This window comes from Dendrobates tinctorius, unplaced genomic scaffold (assembly GCF_039654945.1).
Source record: "Dendrobates tinctorius isolate UK_male_01 unplaced genomic scaffold, ASM3965494v1 ptg000046l, whole genome shotgun sequence".
In the NCBI taxonomy this organism is placed as follows: domain Eukaryota; kingdom Metazoa; phylum Chordata; class Amphibia; order Anura; family Dendrobatidae; genus Dendrobates; species Dendrobates tinctorius.
Window position 1 is genome coordinate 46,298,087 of NW_027361714.1, and position 25,621 is coordinate 46,323,707.

General features: G+C 45.5%; 1 protein-coding gene across 1 annotated transcript in view; it reads left to right on the top strand.

The window, feature by feature from the left end:
- Positions 1–2,374: 2,374 nt before the first annotated feature.
- LOC141089457 (uncharacterized) overlaps positions 2,375–25,621 on the top strand; it is a 59,636-nt gene continuing 36,389 nt past the window's right edge. Inside the window, exon 1 of the mRNA XM_073575886.1 lies at positions 2,375–2,819. Coding sequence (XP_073431987.1) covers positions 2,594–2,819 — 226 coding nt within the window. The 5' untranslated portion in view covers positions 2,375–2,593. The remainder of the gene's footprint in view (positions 2,820–25,621) is intronic.

Consider the following 25,621-nt stretch of genomic DNA (forward strand, 5'->3'; position numbering starts at 1 on the left):
GAAATAAGAATAATAGGTCTCACTTACCACAACTGTCTACAAGGAAAACTGTTGCTTATAGCAACCAATCACAGCTCAGCTTCTTGTAAACAGCTCTGGTGAAATGAAAGATGCTTAGTGATTGGTTGCTATGTGGAGTGGGTGTGGTGGACACACACACACACACACACACACACACACAAAGGGTAGGCCATCTATATGGATCCACCTAAACAAAATGGGTATGGATGGTGATATCAACTTTCTGTTTGTGGCACATTAATATATGGGAGGGGGAAATTTTTCAAGATGGGTGGTGACCATGGTGGCCATTTTGAAGTCTGCCATTTTGGATCCAACTTTATTTTTTCCACTGGGAAGGGGGTCATGTGACACATCAAACTTATTGAGAATTTCACAAGAAAAACAATTATGTGCTTTTTTAATGTAACTTTATTCTTTCATGAGATATTTACAAGTTTATGACCACTTATAAAATGTGTTCAAAGTGCTGCTCATTGTGTTGTATTGTCAATGCAACCCTCTTCTCCCACTCTTGACACACTGATAGCAACACCGCAGAAGAAATGCTAGCACAGTCTTCTAACATCCGTGGTTTCAGTTGCTGCACATCTCGTATCTTCACAGCATAGACAATTGCTTTCAGAAGACCCCAAAGATAAAAGTCTAAGTTGGTCAGATCGGGAGACCTTGGTGGCCATTCAACTGGCTCACGATGACCAATCCACTTTATCACCAACCATTCCCATTTTATTTAGGTGTATCCATAGAGATGGCCCACTAATATATATAATATAAACTAGGAGAGACCTATACTGTGTGTTTTATATCCGGCAACTCATACACCATTTCTAATTATATCACATCCCATAATCAATCCATAGTATAACATAATGTGTCACACAAAATGAAATAAACAAATCACTGTACATTGCCAGGGAAGGCAGGTGAAAGGTGAAGGCAGCAGTAACACTGACAGATAGTGCGTCTCTCCTCATCCCGACGCGCGTTTCGCTAGCTGTAACAGGGGTCACTGCACCACAGTTCTCAGCTGTCTGCATAGCTATAGCTGGCTATAATTTATAGGGGGACCCCATGCCATTTTTTTCCATGAAATAATCATCTTTTAATTAAATACATGACCATAATTTTGCTCAAACACTATACTAATTGTATTTGTCATTGACATGTATGTATATATATATATATAATTTATATATATATTATATATATATGTATATATATATTATATATATCTGTGTCTGTGACATCTATATATATATATATATATACACATATATATGTATTCTATGTGTATATATCTATTGTTTATTGTTTTGTGAGCTGTCAGTGTGATTTTACAGTAGCCGGACATGAATTGACGGCTTTTCAAAGGACACCGATGCGTAAAAATCGGACAGTACTCGCATGGTCCGAGTGCTGTGCAATTTTTTTTCTCACACCCATTGACTTGTATTGGCGATATGCAGCACTTGCAGCATGCTGCAATTTTTTTCTCAATCCGATTTCAGCTGAGAAAAAAATCGCAAATGAGATGTCACCCATTGAATAACATTGGTCTGAGTGCAGTCTGATTTTTTATCAGATTGCACTCGTCCGTATATCTCGCAAATGGGTTTGAGCCTTAAGGCTGGGGTCACACTGCGTTATGGCAGTCCGCTAGCGCTGCCATTAACCCCCATTATCCGGCACATCACCAATGCATGCCATAATCGGCATGCGCTAGCGATGTGCCGTCATTCAGTGATGGACCCTCGGACGCGAGCTGCAGCGTCCGAGGGTCCGTCACCGCTAGCGCAGATCGCACTATGCTATAGCGTTACCGCAGTATGAACCTAGCCTAAGACTATAACTACGTTAACCTTAATGGAGTTCTTGATGGTTCCATCAACCTTTCTAGAACTTTTGACAGTAAGAATAGTGTGGCGTGCGACATTATTCTTACCATCAAGTTATCAAAAAATCCGACATCACTAAAAATAAATCTGGAAAAGTTGTAGTGGCTTCATGAAAAATGTAAGTCACCGGGAAGCGATCCTATCCTTCCTTCAGGTCTATAGCGTATTAATATGTGAATGGACGTGTTTATGGGCCTATGTGTGTGCTTGTAAGGAACATACATGCATTACTTGTGTGTATATGTGCAATGTGGAGAAATATTTAGCCTTTTTGTACTAGACCAGCCAGATCAAATGATCTTTTTTGCAGCCAATAATATTATTATTGTTATTTACAGCCCTTCACGTTCCTTTGTTCATGGCAGAACTGGAATATCCTGTTGTGCTGTGTGCAGCCTGGCATCCCCCAGCCCAATTAGGAGGAGGCAGGCTGGGGGAGGAGTGCCACCCATTACATCACTGTGTGATTTTGCAGTTGTCCTGCAGAGGGATCTGGTGACTTCACCACTCTTTGTCTGCTGCCTCTGTAGATACAGCTGGAGACCCTGTGAAGTGAATGCCCACCAGTGAGCTGCTGGCCAGCTAGTGTAGGCAATGGCTTTCTGAGCATTAGCAGCAAGCTAGTGAAAGTCCAGGGGATCCACAAGGTCATTGTGTCCACCATAACAGCCAGGATGGGGAACCTGTGTGAGAGATGTGCTCAGCTGCTGCAGGATTTTGTGAACTTTATCAGAAGAGTGTCTTCAAGTGTAATGGAGCACATGAAGGAATGTGTAGCTCTCCTCACTGAGTGCTGCTGTCTGAGGTCCAGGAAAGCCAAGGTGAAGCAGCTCTATGAGCCTGTCCTTCAGAGTTATGAGAGGCAGGCTGCCCTGGAGTTCCTCAACCACATGGAGACAGGTAACTGGCACCGAAATGTGCATTACTTCTCTAGATGCAGGCACTGCTTGTCCACTGTGTTACATGGTACTTGTGTTGTGGCACATGGGGGCTTGCCTTGTTTTCTGTATCCACACGTGTTTATTCACCTGTGAATGCACTTCCTTCCTAAAACATGGCTTAAAATAGTGACTGCAGAGAGCTGGTGACTTTACATATATGCCATGGATATGTATGGGTGGCTCATAGACTAGAACTGTGTCACTGTAAGACATTTCAGGCTGGATGGTGATGGATACAATTTTTAGACTGTTGCCTAGGAATAGCCACTATTTTGTCTCTATTTCTATATTGATTCTATTATGGCTGCTGTCATGGGAACATTTGTCAAATAGAAAGCTACACTGTCCGCCAATGGCCATGTTCAGGTTTTGGTTGTGCAGATGTTGTTGGCTGAACGTATTTACATATGATGCTGTGGTTCAATTAAAGATGGCTGGCTCTTCATTTACATGATCCAGAATTGGAGGCTGCCATTTTAGTAGCACCTGACTGCATGCTTTCTGTTCTAAGCATTTTATTACCATTAGGTAGCATATAAGAAATGGCTTACAAACTGTTGATAATGGCCAACTAATCCTATACGCCGAATGTCATTGAGTTTCGTAGGTCACTTGCGGCTATATTGCCAGCACAGGCTGTGCATAACAAGAATGCAGAGCACAGGTGACCTGTGGCTACCAGAAGTCTTCTGTACAAATGAAGGGCTGACACACTGTGGAAATCTCTATGAATAGACCCTATTTGGACTCTCCTTGATGCTAATGCTCAGATCTGCAGAAGCGATGAAGAAATTCAACATGCAATTAATGAAGCCAAATGTTGCTATGTCTGAGTGACCCTGCTGTTCGCTCTGTCACTACTATTTCTAGTCCATGTTCACACATTTTGTATTTGGTCAGTATTTTACTTCAGTATTTGTGATATTTTACCTCAGTGTTTTTGCAATATTTTACCTCAGTATCTGTAAGCCAAAACCAGGAGTGGGTGATAAATCCAGAAGTGGTGACGGGTTTCTATTATTGTTCCTCTCCTGGTTTTGTCTTACATATACTGAGGTAAAAAACTGACCAAATACTGAGTGTGTGCACATGCCCCATAGGAGCATAGTTTCTCTATATATGCGTACTTCAGATCTGTATATGGGTTTTGTTCAAGACTTTTAATATAGTCCTATAGATTAGTGTTAATTATCTGGGAATCATTCCCAGTGACTTGAAGTAGTTTTGTGTAGGCAGAGAATATTCATTGTTCAGTTCACTTATCCAGTAGTTTGTGAATCAATTCCCAACCATGTTCAAGAGCTCTGCTTGTTTCAGTTCGTAAGCGGAAACCCATCCTGATCAAGCCCCCAAACTGCCAACCACACCCGCCATCATTGGACAACATGATCCATCTTTTTCACCCCCACACACCGATGTCCCACAATTGTAGTGAGAAGGGAAGTGTTAGGGTGTGTGCACACGTAAGCGTTTTATTTCACGTTTTTAACGGCAAAAACGCTTACAAGAAGCATCCCATTCATTTTAATGAATTCCGCCCCTTTTGTGCATATTGATGATTTTTTTTCCACCAAAAAAAAAAATCCACATTTCTAACTATATTCTATGAGACTAGGGATGCTCCAGAAAAAATCGCGCAAAAAATGCTCGGAAAAAAATGCGCGGTTCCTGGGAAGGAGTCTGCTTTTTAGTCATGAATTTTCTGCATATGTGGGTACATAGCCTAACTCTTGTGCTTGTTTGCATGTGGCAGTTTTACATCTTTTTCAGGCTACGTTCCCATAATGAGATTTTCAAACTGCGTATTTTTATAAAAAAAAAAAAAAAAAGCAAGAAACCTATTTTACTTAACAGGTACAGAAAATCTGCAAGCTCAAAAGCTCCTCATGGGAATGTAGCCTCGGCAGCAGTGATTTTTCTCATGCCTAAAAAAAAAAATTTGATCAAACTCTGATGAAATTTGGACCAATGTATCAGAGTTTGGTCACAGTTTCATCCAGTGTTTTTTTTTTTTCTTTAATCTGAAAAAAAACCTGGAGATTCTCATGCTTTTCTTATAAAACAGCCTATGCAAATGCTGTCCGTTTTTTTTTTTTTTTTTTTTCCCCCCCCTCGGACTAATTGACTTGCATGGCCGAGCGCGATCTTAATATTGGCTCAAAAACACGGGCATGCAGCAATTCCCTCCTTATCGTCCGAGGAAAAAAAATCTAACGCGCATGGCCCCGTAGAATAGTGTTGGGCCGAGTGCGGTCCGATGTTTTGTCAAATCCCAATCGGACTGAAAATAAGACTTTGAACGAGCCCTAAGTCATAACATATTGGCTGTTCATCATCTAGAAGGGAACTGTAGTTTCGTATGAATATTTATTTTATTATATATTTGCAAAGCATCGTTAATTCCATGGTGCTGCACATGTCAAAAGGGTTACATGCATATAATAAAGTGTACAAAGGACAGAGCGGCCGAGGACCCTTATCTCCAATATTTGATGTCATCTCAAATGTGTATTTTAGGCTCCACTTTTTAAAATCTCTTCCCCACCAAAACCAAATTACTTGTTGACTAGTAATTCATAATTTAGATTAGTTGCAGTCTGACAAGTTGCAACCCCAGTGACCATGGAGGTTATAATGCCAAAGCTTTTCTCCTTTGAATAAATATCTGACGACCAATATCTCAGCTCTCTGTTGTAAAAAATGGGATTACAGACCTTCTGTCACTCATGAGTTTCCACAACACACTCAGTCATTTATGACCTGGGATGTTAGTAACTTTGGGATAGCCTCTTTATAATGTAAATCTATAGAGTGACAAATGCAGATAAGGAGGACATTGTCGCCTCCGGGAAGAAATGGGTAGTAGTGAGGAGGCAGATAATTATATAAGGAATGTCTGTAGTAAATAAGTACAGGCTGATGTAAGGAAACAAATGTTTAGCTGTAGATGGGTGGAAGAGTTGGCCACATAGCTGGAGGTGCCTGGAAGTCTAGAGGGGGGGGAGATAAGGAAACAATAGGGCTTGGGTGAACAGGAGAATTCTCCAGTGGGCCACTGTGCAGGAATGGGCCACCACCCACTTAAGGTACTGTCACACTTAGCGATGCACCAGCAATCCCGACCAGCGATATGACGCGGTCAGGATCACTGGTGCATCGCTAAGTGGTCGCTAGTGAGCTGCCACACAGACAGATCTCACCAGCGACATAGCTGTCAGACGAGTCGATCCTGACGTCCCCCCGCCCGCGTCTACGCGTCGCTCGTCGGCGCTACAGGAAGCCCAGCAGGAAGCTGACGACGAGAAACAGCCCAGGATGTTCTCGCGCAATCAGCGGGGGAGCCGGTCGGAGGTAAGTATCAGACATAGCGATATCGCTAGCAATATCGCTGCTACGTCACAAAAACCAGTGACGTTATAGCGATATTGCTAGCGATATCACTTAGTGTGACAGGCTCTTTAGGCTATGTGCCCACGGTGCGTGTTAAAACGCACACCAAAAACCGGACTCCTTTCCAGAAAATCGCGCGATTTTTTTCCGTGCAATTTCACCGCGATTTTCGTGTGCGATATTCAAGCACTTTCCATGCGATTTGAAGCATCGCTTGGAAAGTGATTGACAGGTTGGTCACACTCGTCAAACATTATGTTTGACGAGTGTGACCAGGTTTTTACTATTGAGGCCGCCTATGCAGCCTCAATAGTAAAAGATAGAATGCTAAAAAAAAATAAAAAAAATCGGTGTATATTTACCTTCCGGCGTCCCGCGCTGCATTCCCGGGCCACAGCGTTCCCAGTAATGCCTTGCGAGACCTGTGATGACGTAGTCTCTCGTTATTATAGCGATCTCGCGAGACAACATCATCACTGGACCGTGCCGCAAGGCATTACTGGGAATGCTTAGGCCGGGAATGCAGCGCGGGACGCCGGAAGGTAAATACACCCCGATTTTTTTTTTTTGGGGTATGGTACCCAGAGCCTGGAGGACAGTCTCCTCTCCTCCACACCGTGGGTACCAACCGCACATGAGACGCTTAACTTCCCGCATAGTGGGCATAGCCACATGCGGGAAGTAAGTGGTTCTCATGCATTCCTATGGGTGCGGAATCGCGGCAATTCTTTGCGATTCCGCACAAAAGAATGAGTATGCTGCGATTTTTATTTTTTTATTTTTTTTTTTCAACTGTATTTGGGATAAGAAAAAAATGTCAGCATTCTGCAATTTGACTCTGAAATTGGATAAGTGTGAGAAAAAAATTGGATGCTTTACAGACCATCAATATAGCATCCGATGCTTATGGATACATTGCAGTTCTGTAAGATAGTAAGGTGGGAAGCTGTACATGGTCCTCTAAATTATTAATAACTCGATTAAAAAAATGGATTGTACACGGACTGCACACGGATAAGAAATTGTCACACTTTTCTGGATAAGAACGGGATAGGTGTGTGGTTTTTTTATTTTTTTTTTTTTTACGCATTTCAATGTATTTCTATGCAGCCGCACGCTCCACTCCCGAGTGCCAGCGGCAGTGCCGGGATTCAAGATGCGAGACTGGCTACAGTAGAGATCATGGTCAGCTGGAAAAGCCTTTTACACCAAATTTTCTGACCGTCAGCACCTTTTTTTTTGTGACGTGAATATGATAGGTGATGAACCAAGGTAGAAATCTGTGAAAACTTTTTTTTTTTTTTTCTTTAGCTGTTTGCAAGCCAGTGACAAATCTGCATCCCTTTACTAAAATTCCAAACCACTTCATAGCAGTAATCGATTACTATGTAATTTTAACCTGTGACATTCTGTAATAAAATTGCTTGAAATGTTGCAAAATTATGTGCAACTTTTGTTGGTTTTTACCCCAACCTCGGCCAGCTTCATAAACTTTTTTAGTAGGCGAGACAGGACATGCCTGACAAACTTCTTGTAATTTATTCCACAAAAGTGGAGTGGTGCAGCTGGAAGATGCGCACACACTTCTTAAAGAACTTGGGGCACCTTAGTGATCCCTTCATTAAGTCTTGTACCATGGTTTGGGGCAAAATTTACTAAAGTAATGAACTGAAGATGTCAAATTAGAGAAATATATCTGAATTATTACTGATTCTACTCCATTCTCTTAAATGTCTTGCCAAGTGACCTTGAAAATGCTTCTACGGACAAGCCCTATGAAGTTTGTGTACTCATATACTGCTTTAGGGTAGGATATTTGATGATTTAGTGAATTCTGCTTTGAGCAGGGGGTTGGACCAGATGAGCCAGGAGGTCCCTTCCAACTCTACCATTCTATGATTTCTTGGCTGACCTGTTGGAAAGGCCCGCGGCTCAGAATTCCGTAGGCTAGAATTTACAGGCCATTCAAATAGTTATCTTCAGTACAGGCTATGCTACTGTCTACCAATAGCCATGTAAACATGTATATTTACTACCATAGAGAAATGGGGATGATACTTGTGTTTTTGCAATATGCCTATATGACGGTCAGGATTTCTGTGCACTGAATAATAGGAAAAGGCAACGCTATGTTCTTTTGTCAATTTGTGAGCAGTAGTGATAAGAGTGCTCAGATAAGGTGTTATCCAAGCATGCTTGGGTGCTAAGAGTCTTCCAGGTGCTCAAATAATGTGTCCAAGTCCCCCCACCTGCGTGTTTCACTGCTGTTCAACACCGCAACACATGCAGGGATTGCCTAAGGAACAGGCAATCCCTGCACGTGTTGCGGCTGTCGAGCAGCTGTGAGTCATGCAGTCTATAATGGAAAATAAAGTGCCAAAAATTGCAAAGTTTAATGGGATCGTGGTTCAGTTATATGGACAGTGGGTATGATTTGCAGTTAGGAACAAGACTTTTTAGAGAAGCCTATAGGAAAAGGCATCAAAATGTCATATCAAGTGTTTGGTGGAAAAAAGTCAGACACCAAAGGATAGCAACAAAATAATGAAAAAAAAACAGCAAAACTTATTACTCCATTGATTTCAAGCTGACATCTAGTATTTTTTTTTTTCCCCCCATCCATGTGCTGGCTGTAATTTCCATAGACCAAAATCACCCAAAAAAGTCTGGTATGCAGACCAATAATGTACATGTCTACTTTTCTTTGTCATTCCTAAAGGATTTACCATACTTTTTGTTCTTGATCCACCAGAAATAGAACTGTTTTTTTGTCTTTATCCTCCTTTTAACCCTTTTCCTTGTTTTCTGTTTTTTTTTTTTTTTTCTTTTTGTTTTTTTTTTTTTAAGTTTAGCATTAATATGACCATCTTAATTAAAATAGTTTGAACAACAAAAAAAGACAAACATGAACATAGCCCCATGGACTGTAATGTGTACATGATCTATGCATGAAAATCACAGATGTCACACGTACTGAATTCATGGATGTCTGGATGAGGTCTAAATAGAGCTTTTCCAACAAAGGTTGAAACTAGTTTATAGCATCATTTTCTAACTGGAGGTCCAAGAGTTCATTTGTTTAATCCATCAGCAATTAAATTTTACTAATTTAGCAGAAGCTATAAAGTTGCTTGAACCGAAAGCTGGCCCAGTGTTGTAGTGGTCTGTAGTTAAGAGCTTCAGAATGTGCCCTCCTTCAAAATCCATTGGTGAAAATCCAAGATGAGCCAGCTCTGTTCTTTTATATAGGTTTTAAGTGGAGAGACAGAAAATATGACAAGGTGTTGAGCAGGGCTGTGGAGTCGGTAAGCCAAACCTCCGACTCCTCAATTTCCCTTACTCCGACTCCCACATATATTGCTTACATTTAAGTGAAAAATTTATTGTAGTACAATGTGAACATCAGACATTTAATGACTTTTATGATACAATAATCAAGATATTTATAACATAATATATATTTATTGGAACTTTAGAACACAAAATTGTAAATATGTAATGTCGATTATTTTTTTTTTTTTTTATATATATATATATATAACACTATGTAATAAATTATGTAAGTAGCAAAAAAAAAAACAGTTTTCAACAAAAACATACTAAATAACATTTGTGCAGTCTATGAATTTGTTCTAAGAAATAGAATTTCCTTGATCAGATCCTCCTTCATAGATGACCTCAAATCTGACCTAATAATTTTAAGGTTAGAGAACAACCTCTCTACCCTAACTTGGGTTGGAGGCAAAGCCATAACCACATGGGCAACGTCTCTAACAATTTCCGGGTATAAAGGAATTGCCTCATGCACAATCAGTTTTGATGAACGGTTGAATTTTTCTATTTCTTTGAGAGCAAGTGAAGCATTTTGCTGAAATATGGTCAGTCTGCTTGCTATAGGAGACGGAGTGAAATCTTTTTTTCCTTGCGGCAACACCTGCTCCATGTCATCCAAATACTTGTCAAAGTCAAACTCCTCTTCTGATGAGGATGAAGATATGGCAGCAGTAGCACTGTCAGGACCCAAGTCCTCTTGCGCCTGGCAGTCCTCCTGTAAGCCACTCATCCTAACTACTACCTCAGTCAGAGCTTCTTTTCCTTTAGTAAGCTGTTGATCATCAAGCAGTATACGATGACTTGGGTCCACATAAACAGCTGCCAGAAAAATTTTATTTTCCAATAGCTGTGTCTCTCTCCATTTCATTGACGCAGAAATGCAATCTGTGACTTAAACCTTCTTTTTGGGACAGGCAAAATAGCAAGTTCTTCCACTCCCTTATGAAAATGCCGGGAGTTAAATCCTCAGCTTGTAATTTTTTAGTCACGGTAAATGGGTGATTAAGCAATTCCTTCAATTTTACCACCTGTGTCCATTGACCTTCATTTAGGGTTACCTGAGGGTTCGTCATATCTATAAGAAATGGTTTTAGTTCAAGCAATCGCTCAATCATTAAATAAGTGCTGCCCCATCGAGTGGCTTGATTTGACAATTGCCCCTTTCCTAGCACGTCTCTTCAAGATGGAATCAATTTTAGGGGTTCTGGTGGCAATAACCAATCTCCCAATCAGATTTCCAGCATGTCCCTCTTGCAGACTATCTCTTATTGCCAGCTGCAGTGTGTGCACAACTTTCTCACTTTCACCAGCTCGGGGCCCAGTAATCGGATCCTGTGCAGGGCAGGCACCCCTCCCCCTCCTCTCTCTGGTGAAGATGGCAGAAGACAGGACAGAGGAGGGGAGATTGCCCCCTGCAGTCTGGAGCCGGTGCAGGACAGGAGCACTGCAGCATACAAGTGAGTTTTGATAGGTGCGTGCCCCTGCTTCTAAGGGGGGGCAGCTGCCTCCCCCCGCCCCTCGCTGGCTACGGCCATGATTCAAACACAGCGTTTTTGCAGATCCGTTTTTTGCAGTAAAATGCAGTGACTCTGGGCATCCCAGCAAAGTCAATGGGTTTCAAGATATGACATTCAGACACATTGTTTTGGGTTGAATGAGCATGTCAGTTTGTGCGGCGTTTTTCTAATCTGCTTTTGCTATTGAAAACATTATCTATGAGCTCAAAAACCTTTAAGGTGATGCGGTTTTTTAAAAAGCTGATCTGCTTTTGCAGCTGAAAAACGTATCCTCAAAAAACGCAGCAAAAACGCTGTGTGTGAATCAGGGCTGTGGAGGTGGAGTCGGTGTTCATTTTGGTGGAGTCGGTATAAAATGGACTGACTCCGACTCCTAAAATATATAATAAATTGGGTACAGTAGTTTAATGCAGAATATGCTGAATATTTTTTTCATAGGAATTTGGGAAAGTTATGAAATGTCCTATAAATGACTGGTCTATTCCTGATCTAAGGCTACATTCACACACAGCATTTTTCCTGCGTTTTTTGAGGATACGTTTTTCAGTTGCAAAAGCAGATCAGCTTTTTAAAAAAACCGCATCACCTGAAAGGTTTTTGAGCTCATAGATAATGTTTTCAATAGCAAAAGCAGATTAGAAATCTGCCCTATCTATATATCCATATCTGTCTATCCATATCATATCTGTACCAAAAAGAATGAAAGCCGGATAGCACACAGACTAACACTCCTTCTTTTTTTTTTTTTTTAGCATCAGTCAGGTACACCTCATAGCTGCCCAAAAGGACGCCCAGGACAGGCATTGCTCGTCTTCAGTAACATCAACATCAACTGATAGTTGGAATAAATAAACTGCATTCATCACCACATCTTAAGGTGCAGGCTTTATTTTCAAGTGTAGGGGTGTGAAGTATGAGGTTCTGCAGCACCTGAGGTGTGCAGTATGAAATTCTGTGCAACAGTATGAGATTCTGCCCCCCCTCCCCCCTAGGTTTGACCCTGGCTACACCCATAGTGTGAATGTAGCCTGAGGATCTAGGCTTTATCTTAGCCGAGATAAGTCATAGTATGTGTGTGTGTGTGTGTGTATATATATCAGTACAGACCAAAAGTTTGGACACACCTTCTCAATCAAAGCGTTTTCTTTATTTTCATGACTATGAAAATTGTAGATTTACTCTGAAGGCATCAAAACTATGAATTAACACATGTGGAATTATATAATTAACAAAAAAGTGTGAAAGAACTGAAAATACTGTATGTCTTATAGGTTCTTCAAAGTAGCCACCTTTTGCTTTGATTTCTGCTTTGCACACTCTTGGCATTCTCTTGATGAGCTTCAAGAGGTAGTCACTGGAAATGGTTTTCATTTCACAGGTGTGCCCTGTCAGGTTTAATAAGTGGGATTTCTTGCCTTATAAATGAGGTTGGGACCATCAGTTGTGTTGTGCAGAAGTCTGGTGGATACACACGTGATAGTACTACTGAATAGACTGTTAGAATTTGTATTATGGCAAGAAAAAAAGCAGCTGAGTAAAGAAAAACGAGTGCCCATCATTACTTTAAGAAATGAAGGTCAGTCATTCCGAAAAATTGGGAAAACTTTGAAAGTGTCCCCAAGTGCATTGGCAAAAACCATCAAGCGCTACAAAGAAACTGGCTCACATGAGGACCGCCCCAGGAAAGGAAGACCAAGAGTCACCCATGCTGCAGAGGATAAGTTCAACCTAGTCACCAGCCTCAGAAATCGCAGGTTAACAGCAGCTCAGAATAGACGCATCTCTAAAACAACTGTTAAGAGGAGACTTTGTGCAGCAGGCCTTCATGGTAAAATAGCTGCTAGGAAACCACTGCTAAGGACAGGCAACAAGCAGAAGAGACTTGTTTGGGCTAAAGAACACAAGGAATGGACATTAGACCAGTGGAAATCTGTGCTTTGGTCTGATGAGTCCAAATTTGAGATCTTTGGTTCCAACCACCATGTCTTTGTGCGACGCAGAAAAGGTGAACGGATGGACTCTACATGCCTGGTTCCCACCGTGAAGCATGGAGGAGGAGGTGTGATGGTGTGGGGGTGCTTTGCTGGTGATACTGTTGGGGATTTATTCAAAATTGAAGGCATACTGAACCAGCATGGCTACCACAGCATTTTGCAGCGGCATGCTATTCCATCCGGTTTGTGTTTAGTTGGACCATCATTTTATTTTTCAACAGGACAATGGCCTCAAACACATCTCCAGGCTGTGTAAGGGTTATTTGACCAAGAAGGAGAGTGATGGGGTGCTACGCCAGATGACCTGGCCTCCACAGTCACCAGACCTGAACCCAATCAAGATGGTTTGGGGTGAGCTGGACCGCAGAGTGAAGGCAAAAGGGCCAACAAGTGCTAAGCATCTCTGGGAACTTCTTCAAGACTGTTGGAAGACCATTTCTGGTGACTACCACTTGAAGCTCATCAAGAGAATGCCAAGAGTGTGCAAAGCAGTAATCAAAGCAAAAGGTGGCTACTTTGAAGAATCTAGAATATATGACATATTTTCAGTTGTTTCACACTTTAATTATATATTTCCACATGTGTTAATTCATTGTTTTGATGCCTTCAGAATGAATCTACAATTTTCATAGTCATGAAAATAAAGAAAACTCTTTGAATGAGAAGGTGTGTCCAAACTTTGGTCTCTACCATATACATGTATACAGTGTATTACATATTTACAACTTATTACAGTTTTTTTGTGTTCTAAAGTTGTATTCCAATAAATAGAACATATTATCTATCTAAATATCTTGATTATTGGATCATAGAAATGATTAAATGTCTGATGTTCACATTGTACTACAATAAATTTTTCACTTAAATATAAGCAATATATGTGGGAGTCGTGGAGTTGGAGTCACAGTCGGTGTAAGGAAAATTGAGGAGTCGGAGTCGCAGGTTTGGCTTACCGACTCCACAGCCCTGGTGTGAATGTAGCCTTAGATCAGGAATAGAACGGCGATTTATAGGACATTTCATAGTTTTCCCAAATTCCTATGAAAAAATATTCAGCACATTCTGCATTAAACTACTGTACCCAATTTATTATATATTTTAGGAGTTGGTCCATTTTATTCCGACTCCACAGCCCTGGGAGGGTGATCATTGATGAATTGTTCATGACATTGGAGTTGGCGATGTGCGGCTGGGTTGCCTCTACCAACCACTAATCCCCAATGAACTCCCAACCCACCTGAGCCCCAAATAACACCAGGACACCAGAATGGAATATAATGGCCACAGCAGCCTTTTATTTAAGTAACATACAACAGTTATAAATATAAACGCAACCTTGGGAGGGTCCGTGAAGCTCTCAAATCTGGTGACCAAAACGTAGAGAATATTTTTTTGTGGACAAACACGATAAATTACTCCCAGCCGTTACCCCACTGGCTCGGGAGCACAAATACCCCATCGGGGTTGCACTGTCCACTTAATCCCTGGGGATCCGACCAACCACTGCCAGAAGTCGAAAAAATCACCAGACCCAAACCACGGATAATAACATTGAGGAATCCATATTACCACAGATCCCCCAAAACAAATTTAGCACCAACTTCAAGGACGCCACAACGAAGGCAATTGAAAACCTCAATTGCCTGAGACCCCCCCCCCCCCCCCACCGAAATGCTATGGCCCTCTCAATACCGTCCTGCAGGCCCAATGCCCACAAATCAATGCCCACGTCATTCAGTTGAACACCATCAGCCAGCCAAAACTTCCCACTCCCTCTCTCCAGGTCAAAATGCCGAGCCAACCACATCCCCCCCCCCCCCCCCCCCCAATTCCTAACCACGAAATTGGACACTGCGCTGTTTGACCTTTTATCCTTGCTCTATTTAACTTGACAACCGATCACGCATGCCGCCAAGTCTTTCTCGGGACAATCTCCAACCATACCACAGTTAACCCCTTAAAAGACAACCACAACTGTAGAAGATCGTGCTTAATATCCTTGACTAATTCACAAAAAGGACGAACCCCCCAAATCATTTCCCCCTGCATGAAGAACTAAAATATCAGGGTCCTTATCAAGCCTAGCGCTGTTATTCACCTCCTGCAAGACCTTGTTCCAACTCATACCCCTAAAACCCAACCACCTGATTACCGCCACACGTCGCGAAAAACCAGACTGCCGCCCTTCTCCCTTCTCGCCGAATATCCACGCGCCGAGCGCCCCAGTAAACAAAGGAATTGCCCAGGATCCACACCAGCAAAGGAATGCAACCTGTGATGACTAAAAACTACCATTAGCCAACCAAGGCGCAAACAAATTTAACCCAACATTCTCTGCTTAATGTAGCTCCGCACCCAATACCCCTGGGCGAACGTACAACCTGTAACACCTCGATTCCCACCTTCCAATCCGCTGTATTACCTTTGACCCCAAGCCCCCAACCGCCGCTCCCGTAGCTGCCCCAATCCTGAAAGAGTGAGAAGCGAACCTAGACCCATCAATACCCAATCTGTCCAGACCTTTGCGAAAAACCGCCACAAACTGGAACCTTGACAAGAAGGAACTGTCAGCATGACGCAGCAATGGCCCCTCGCCACTCTGTTTCCACGACCTGTAATCCTGAAAACAGCGTACCGGGCACATCAGAGATCCTGGCACTGCTCCCAAAAACACCCTCTTTCCCCTACCCTCCTGGTCCGTTTTTGACCTCCTTATCCAAAACTCCAAACCACCGTCACCTACCACCACGTCCCTATCCAACAATCCCCCACCGGAATACCGTCCTGGAGATACCAACTCCCCCACCCTCAATGCCCCAAAAAAGGCAAGGGGAAAAAGCCGCCCGAAAAAGAGAACACTCAAACCTTGACACACAAACATCAACCAACACCGCCCCCAAGCGTTCAAGAATACCAAATGACACCGGACGCCGGAAATTCACCCTATTCCCCCACCGTCTGAACCCCTTGATGGCCTGGCTGACCAAAAAACACTTGGTCAAATCAACCTGACCCGCAATTTAAATCCAAAAGCTAAACCGGCCCTAACCTGCCCTACCCTAGACACCGACCAACCCTCTTGCACCCCAAAATCCAGCCACGCCAGCAACGCGCCCAAGTGATCCTCCCCTGAGGTGCCATACGAACGTGTCCCCAACCAGTTTTCCCAAGAACTCCAAACTGACTCGTAGATCAACCAAGTACCCAAAGACAGAGCTGCCCGTATTAGAAGTTCTGTAGCCCTGAGACCACCTTCCAAAGCCCGGCTGGACACTCCTGACCCGCTTCCTCTGCATCTGGGGCCAAAGTCCGAAAACGCTCCCACTGCGAACGAGACAAAGAATCAGCAATGGAATTCCCAATACCTGGCACATGAGAAGCAGTCACATGAGCACTAAGCGATAAACAAGTTAAAACTTACTGCCGCAGAACTCGAATCACCGGAGGAGAGGACGCAGTCAAGCTGTTAATGGAGCACACCACTCCCATGTTGTCACAATTAAAACGGACTCTTCTATTCCCAAACTCCTCCTTCCACAGGTTCACCGCCACCAATATGGGAAAAATCTCCAACAAAGCAATATTCTTAACGAGGCCTAGCTGAAACCACTCGTTAGGCCACGCAGCCGCGCACCATTGGCCCTTAAAATATGCCCCAAAACCCACTCCACCAGACGCGTCCGTAAACAGATCCAACTCATCATTTCCAACTGCCTCCTCCATGAGCAATGATCGTCCGTTGTATTACTCCAAAAACTTGTCGCACACCTCCAAATCCGCCTTATGTTCACTGGTAAGTCGAGCAAAATGATGTGGGGCCCGCACTCCCGCAGTAGCACTCGCCGAGAAAAGACCCTACCCATTGGAATAACGCGACAAGCAAAAATCAATTTACCAAGTAGTGACTGAACCTCTCTCAATGACAATTTCTTCACCCGTCTAGCTCGAGACACCTCCTCCCGCAACACCTTCACCTTATCCTCCGGTAAACGGAACTCCCATACCACCGAATCAATCATGATTCCCAAAAAAGACAGGCTTGTACAAGACCCCTCCGTTTTTCCTGGAGCAAGCGGTACGCCAAAATGCTCAGCTACCGACTCCACGGCCCTAAGCAGCCTCTCACAACAGCCCGAGTCACCCGGACCGATACACAAAATGTCATCTAGGTAATGAATCAAAACCCGACACATCCCGGACAACCCATTCGAGAAAAGAACTGAACGCCTCAAAAAAAGGCGCAAAAAAAACGAGCAGCCCATTGGCAAACACCTATCAACAAAAAATTCACCCCCCTGCCCCCTCCCAGTAACAGCCCAACAACCTAACACTCTCTGGATGAAGCGGGAGCAACCGAAACGCCGACTCGATATCCGTTTTAGCCAAAAGTGCCCCCTTCCCACACCTCCAGACCCACTTTGCCGACTCATCAAAAGACGTATACACCACTGAGCACAGTTCCAGATCAATTCCATCATTCACCGACTTACCACGAGGGAAAGACAGGTGATGAACGAGCCTAAACTTATTCGGCTCTTTCTTCGGCTCCACCCCAAGGGGCGAAGCAACCAAATCCTCAAACGGAGGATCCTTAAACGGCCCCGACATCCTTCCCAACTGAACTTTCTTTGCCAACTTTTCTGACACCACCCCACCATACAGGTCGGCTGACCTGAGATTCTTCAGCCCCCATGGTATCTCAAAAGGAGAGTCAGGAATTCTAAAACCGTCCCTGAAACTGGACAACAACAGTTCCGCCTTCACACCATCCAGAAACCTATTTTGATAAGGGGCCATCGCGGCCAGTTTCACTGGCGTCTCCCCCTTTGGAATTACCACTCTCTGCTTTTCCTTTCTGCTTCCTAAAGCATCTGGAAGCACCATGCGAGGTTCCGCTACAATGGGAGCAAAGGTGCTTGAATTTGCAGCTCGCCCCAAATTTACACTGCCCATCATTAAATTGCCAGCAGAGACCCTGTTTCTGGGTGCCTGACTGACCACCTGCCCATTGACCACCGCTTTGCGCATTTGAAGAACCGCCCCCCCACCCAGGAAAGGAATGGCCGAACTTAGTCTGTGTCATAACCTTCAACCACAGACTTATGTCTTTCTGATCCCACCTAATGGCCGGACGAACCGCATACCTTTGTCTAAACTGTTCGTCGTAACGGAGCCAAGCCTGACTCCCGTATACCCTATAGGCCTCCCCAATCGAATCTAAATAGCAAAAAAGAAAACAATTCTCAGGCGCCTTCTCACCAATCACGCTGGCCAAAATTGCAAACGCCTGGAGCCAATTAGCGAACGTTTACGGAATCAAACGCCATCTCTGTCTATCCTCTTTTTTTTTTGCTATCGTCCTTCTTTCCCTTATCCAAATTGAACTTTTCCAGCGGTAGCAGGGAAAAAATCTCGACGTTCTCCTCCTTCCTTCCAGACCTTTTCCCGCACCTCCTTTTCAAGATGAGTGCCCAGTGGGCCCTCAAAGCATACATACACCTCCCCGTGGGCCCTATCATCAAAATGGATCCAACATTCATTCTCTTTCTCAGTCAGAACCGAAACAGACACAGGGTCCACCCGGCCCACTGAGACCCCAGTAGCCGCCCCCGATGGGCCGGCTCCCCGCTCCTGCGACCCCACCCAGGCGGCTAAATGCGCCGATGGCTCTCTAACCCCTTCCATCCACGCCACCAAATCCCGCATGGAAGCTAAAATCTCCCCAAGCCCCCCCGATTGTTGACGGGCCCTGTTCTCCCCCCCCCCCCCACTACCTGTCCTAACGCCACAGGCCGGCCCCCTAACCCGCTCCCGACCGCAGGGGACCTCACTAGGGATGATGACAGACAAGACACGGAGCCATACTCACCAGGCTGCGAGGACACTGTGTCTCCTCCAGCCGCCATTCCCGAATCCCGCTGTGCGTCAAAACTGGAGCTTTGCCTCAGACCCTCTGTCCACAGAGGTCCGATACGCGCCAAACCAGGCTCTCTTGACACCGCTGCACTCCCGGGCCGCTCTCTTCTGATACCTTCATCGCTTCGTCCCCCGCTGAGGCCAGCGGGCTGCACAGGGGCTGCCGCCTGTGGCCACCCGCACCCCCCCACCGACAGCCTGTCGCTCCAACTTTGGGCCTCCCCCGCCGCTGGTCCAGTCAAGGGGCCCGCATCACTGGGCACTCTCGCCCGCCCAGGCCGCCGGGGACTGCCGCCCAATAATCTCCAAACCCCCCCCCCCCCACCCCCGGCTCCATGGCGGCCTGCCGTGACATCATCCATCCGCGTCGGCCCAGCGCATGCAGGCCCCGCCTCCCGATCGGACTTGGGAGAAGGCCTAGCGACCGCCGCTGCACCCAGGCCGGCCCGTGGATTCCTCCCGGCCCGGGGCCTGCCAGCACGCCTACTAGCAGGCACCCGAGCCAGAGGGTCCCTGGAGGGGCACCGGTGCTGGGTGCTTGGTGCAGCTTCCGGGGACAGGCGCTCTGGAGGTCTCACCCGGCACCTTGCACGAGGGGAAGCAACGGCGGCCGACCCGCCGCCTCCCCGATGCTCCTGGCCACCTGCTCCTGTAGCCATCCATCAGGCTGCGCCTCTGCTGCCGCCCGCAGCCTCTCCAGGACCGCGGATATGGACTCATTGCTGTGGACAATCCCTCATGGGTCCGGAGTGGGAACTAAAGGTAAACGCCCCCTCAGCCTCCTAATATACCCCCCTTTTCCACCTCCTCCACCCCCTGGGATAATTAACCCCTTCCCTCCAACCCACTGTCATGAAGGGCCTCCACTTAGCCGCTGGGGGGGTGTTGTGTGGCTCGCTCCGGCCCCTGTCTTTAATACCCCAAATCTACACCTCCATTCATCAATGAACATAGCCATCTCTATTTATGGAGACCGCAGTCTTTTTTCTTTTTTTTTTTTTTTTTTCCCCCTCCTATATATATTTTCCTCATTTGTCTACATGTGCAGGATATATGATTGACTATGACTTATTTTTTATTTCTAAAGTCTCAGCCTGATTGGATACTTTGTTGATAATGTGTCACCACTGTGCAATCTTGTCTTCCTTTTAAAAAGCAGAATAAAAGTCACTTAGGACACATTTACAGTTTAACAATAAAGGTCTAGCAGCATCAAAGTATGCCATAAAGTGTTCCCACTAGACAGGGGTGTGATACAACCTATTTCTCTAAATTCTTGCATACAAATGAAACTGTCTTTCTTTCCTGCTCTCCTTTACATATCAAAGTGAGACTTGGAAGGTGCCATTGTTATGAGAAGGTCAAAAAACAGGTGTTTGCACAAGGCTTGTAGCTATGGGGAGAAAAACAAACCATGATTAAATATCCAATGCACCTGGCAAGCTTTTTGGCAAAACCATTTTAAGATCACAATTTTTTTTTTTTTTTTTCCAGACGTGGCTCCACCATCATCTTTATAGGGATTACTTGGTGCTGCCACTACCTTATTCCCTTTCAAACTAACCATACACTTCTGAAAAATGCTAATTAAAAAGTGCCCTAAGGGTCCCGTTACATTTAGCAATGCACCAGCGATCCCGACAACAATACGACCCGGTCAGGATCGCTGGTGCATCGCTAAATGGTAGCTATTGAGCTGCCAAACAGGAAGATCTCACCAGCGACACAGCAGCGATAAGCGATCCGTCGGCGGTCGCTCTTACCTTTCACACCGCAGCGATGATGATGACTTCCGCCTGCGTCCATGCTTTGTTAGTCGGCGCCAGCGGGACGCCAACGACGAAAAAATGGCCCAGGACATTCGAGTGCGATCAGCGATATCCAGCTGGGGGGCCGGTCACAAGTACGTGTCACACAAAGCGAGATCGCTAGCGATATCGCTGTTGCGTCACAAAATCGGTGACACTTTACCGATATCGCTAGCGATCTCGCTATGTGTGAAAGGCCCTTAAGCCCTCCCAACATGTTTCACCAGAGACCTATAAACCAAAACTACAGAGCAATGAATGGGATTAAGGAGGTAAGTACTACAATCCATATTATGATCAGTGAGAGCTAATGGTGTACCTGAGCTGCTCCTTGCACACACTGACCTATGTAAGGTTTTAATATTCCATTCCTTTTAAAATAAGTAATTAAAAGTTAATTTTTATGGTCCTTAGAGATTTTTGTTGCCTTTTGGCAAATTCTCCTCAACCTTTTTGCAGCTTTCAGAAAGTTGTGGGAAGCAGGGTGTGTTGCAGTCCGCGCTGCCGAGATTCACAAATCACCTGGGATGCAAGATGTTGTAGCAGTGTACTCCTTTATTTCCTCCTACGCGTTTCAGCGCCCTTCCTGGCACCTTCCTCAGGAAGGGCGCTGAAACGCGTAGGAGGAAATAAAGGAGTACACTGCTACAACATCTTGCATCCCAGGTGATTTGTGAATCTCGGCAGCGCGGACTGCAACACACCCTGCTTCCCACAACTTTCTGAAGGTTTTTCCACGTGCGAGTGGTTGGTGGAGGTCCTGCAGCAGCTGATTCTGTGATATGCTCTCAAGCCAGTTGTGGGTTACACAACTGGAATAGGTGAGTGGAACTGTATTATACCGCTCATACTTCTAGTGTCACTAGTGATAGGGCACTATTGCGCCTCTTGTTCCCCCCACCATTTTTGCAGCTTTCGACACTGTTGACCACCGTCTCTTAAGGGCCTGTTACACATAGCGATATCGCTAGCAATATCGCTGTAACGTCACTGGTTTTGTGACGTAGCAGCAATATTGCTAGTGATATCGCTACATGTGATACTTGCCTCCGACCGGCTCCCCCGCTGGCTATCGCTGATCGCGCGAGAATGTCCTGGACCATTTCTCGTCGGTCGCTTCCTGTGGCGCCGACGAGCAACGCGTGGACGCGGGCGGGAGGACGTCAGGATCGCCGCGTCTGACAGGTAAGTAGTGACCCCCGACTGCTGCTATGTCGCTGGTGAGATCTGCCTGTGTGGCAGCTCACTAGCGACCACTTAGCGATGCACCAGCGATCCATATAGTTGTTGGGATCGCTGGTGCATCGCTAAGTGTAACGGTACCCTTACTCTCTAGGCTCCAATCACTAGGCATTAAGGACACTGCTCTCTCCTGGTTCTCTTCCTATCTTTCTGACTGATCCTTTAGTGTTTTGTTCGCTGGCTCCACTTCATCTCCTCTTCCTGTCACTGTTTGGGTACCTCAGGGCTCAGTCCTTGGCCACCTTCTTTTCTCTCTCTCTACACGGTCCCAGTTGGACAGACCATCAGCAGATTAGTTGGACAGACCATCAGCAGATTTGGCTTTCAGTACCATCTTTATGCTGATGACACACAACTATACACGTCATCCCTTGACCTTACCCCCGCTGTACTACAGAACGCCAGTGACTGTCTGCAGTCTCCAACATCATGTCCGCTCTCTATCTGAAAACTCAACCTTTCCAAAACTGAACTTCTTCTACTCCCGGCATCTACCAACCTCCCTAAATCTGACATTTCCCTCTCCGTGGGTGGCACCATAATAACACCCCGGCAGCAGGCGGGCTGACTGGGTGTTATGTTTGACAGCAATCTCTCCTTCACCTCCCATATACAATCTCATGCCCGCTCTTGCCGCTTACACCTAAAGAACATCTCTAGAATCCACCCTTTTCTCACCGTGGAAACAACAAAAACACTCATTATCGCCTTGATCCACTCCTGCCTTGACTACTGTAATGCTCTATTAATTGGCCTCCCCATCACTCGACTTTCCCCTCTCCAGTCCATCCATAATGCTGCAGCCAGGGTCATCCATCTGGCTAATCGGTACTCGCACGCGTCCACTCTTCGCCAGTCGTTACACTGGCTGCCCATTCATTATAGGATCCAATTCAAAGTTCTTGTTCTCACCCACAAAGCTCTCCACGGTGCGGCACCCCATTACATCTCCTCCCTCATTTCTGTCTATCAGCCTAAAGGAGGCTTTACACATAGCGAGATCGCTAAAGCGTCACCGATTTTGTGACGCAACAATGATATCGCTAACGATCTCGCTACATGTCACACTTACCTCCGAACGGCTCCCTGCTGGATATCGCTGATCGCGAACGTCCAGGGCCATTTTCTCCTCGCTGGCATCGACTAGCGATGCATGGACGCAGGTGGAAGTTGTCGTCATTGCTGCCGTGTGACAGGTAAGAATGACCACCGAGCATCGCTGGATCGCTGCTGCGTCGCTGGTGAGATCTGCCTGTTTGGCAGCTCACTAGCGACTATTTAGCGATGCACCAGTGATCCTGACCGGGTGGTATCGTTGTCGTGTTCGCTGGTGCATCGCTAAATGTAACCGGACCCTAACAGACCGCTGCGCTCTGCAAACAACTTTTGACTAACCTCTGCACTAATCCGTACCTCCCACTCCCGACTCCAAGACTTCTCCCGTGCTGCGCCTATCCTCTGGAATGCTCTAACCCAAGAAACTAGGACCAGCCACAACTTACGCGCTCCCTCAAAACACACTTGTTCAGAGCAGCCTATCACGTTCCCTAATCAGTCATTTTATGTGTAAAGGCCTTTTTACATTTAGTGATGCACCAGCGATCCCGACCACGATACCACCTGGTCAGGATCGCTGATGCATCGCTAAATGGTCACTAATGAGCTGCCACACAGGCAGATCTCACAGCGACGCAGCAGTGGTCGTTACTTACCTTTCAGATGCGGCGATCCTGACGTCCGCCCGCCCGCGTCGCTCGTTGGCGCCACAGGAAACCCAGCAGGAAGTGCCCGACGAGAAATGGAGCTCCCCGATCTTGCGCGATCAGCTGCAGACAGCGGGGGAGCCGGAGGTAAGTATCACACATAGCGATATTGCTAGCAATATCGCTGCTGCGTCACAAAATCGGTGGCGCTTTAGCGATATTGCTAGCGATATCGCTATGTGTAAAAACCCCCTTAAGTGTGCATGTGTAGCCCATTCACTATCCCCATCTATCTCCCACTCCCTCAAGATGGCTGGACCATCATTGTAAATACGCACCTGTACATCTCCCCCCACCTCATTGTAGATTGTAAGCTCTCATGAGCAGGGTTGCTTTATTTTGCTTCAATCATTGTATTATTGCTAAAGTTTTTACTGTTGTGTTTGAAACTTTTGAATTGTAAAGCGCTGCGGAATATGTTGGCGCTATATAAATAAAGATTGTTATTATTAATTTGTTACTAATGGTTGAATACCCTAACCTGACCTAGCGAACAGCAGTTTTTTTTTTTTCTTGTAGAATGCTAGAGAAATAGAGCACTTAAAGGGAATCTGTCACCCCATTTTTCGCTTATCAGCTGCCGTCACCAACATCAGGGGCTTATCTACAGCATTCCTCCCCCCCCCCCCCCCCCGTGTAACCTGAAAGATAAGAAAAATGTGTTAGATTATACTCACCCTTGCATTCGGTCTGGTCCGATGTGTGTCACCGTTAGAAGAAGGGAGGCGCCAGAATGATGTAGATGAGCCCTGATGTCGGTGCCGGCAGCTGATAGGCGAAAAATAGCGTGACAGATTCCCTTTAACTCTCCCATTTATCTTTGAGTCCATGGTAAAGGTTATAGATCCAAAATATACCACACAGGTTACAAGGACATGAGACAAAAACAAACATGGCCACCAGTTCATGACAGGTAGTCATCCTAACAAGACTTGGAACATGACAAGATATGGGGGGCTGGACAGACAACCTTTTAGCAATGGGGGAGGAGTGGAAGACATTTGCAACCTCTTTTAACTCTGTGTTCACACTCGGTGGTTATTCTGTGGTTTCTAACATCAGGAGCTCTGTACCGCTGTGGTCTTTCCTCCGTTTCCCTGCACAATCACTTAATGTTGCAAGCAGACCGCTGTGTCACCTACAAGCCAACGGTGCTGATCAGGGTCACGTAGTTTTGCATGTAAAACAGCTGTGTAATGAAAATATTGTGATTTATGCAGGGAAATGGCAGAAAGACCACAGCTGCACAGGACTACTCGGATAAAAAGCCTCAGCATGTCTGCGTAGTCTGAACACCAGTTCACATTGTGTTATGGCAGTCCATTTAACGCATTAACACAATGTAATGCATCCATTCTCGCACCCGTAAGGCCCCTTTACATTTAGCGATGCACCAGCGATCCCGACCACGATACGACCCGGTCAGGATCGCTGGTGCATTGCTAAATGGTCGCTAGTGAGCTGCCACACAGGCACATCTCACAGCGATGCAGCAGCGATACAGCGGGCGTTACTTACCTTTCAGACGCTGTGATCCTGGCGTCCTCCCGTCCGCGTCCACGCGTCACTCGTCGGCGCCAGCAGGAAGCCCAGCAGGAAGCGCCCGACGAGAAATGGAGCTGCGCGATCAGTGATGGACAGCGGGGGAGCCGGTCGGAGGTAAGTATCACACATAGCGATATTGCTAGCAATATCGCTGCTGTGTGACCAAATCGGTGATGCTTTAGCGATATTGTTAGCGATATCGCTATGTGTAAACCCCCTATAGACTGCCATAACGTCGCGCATCGCTAACGCA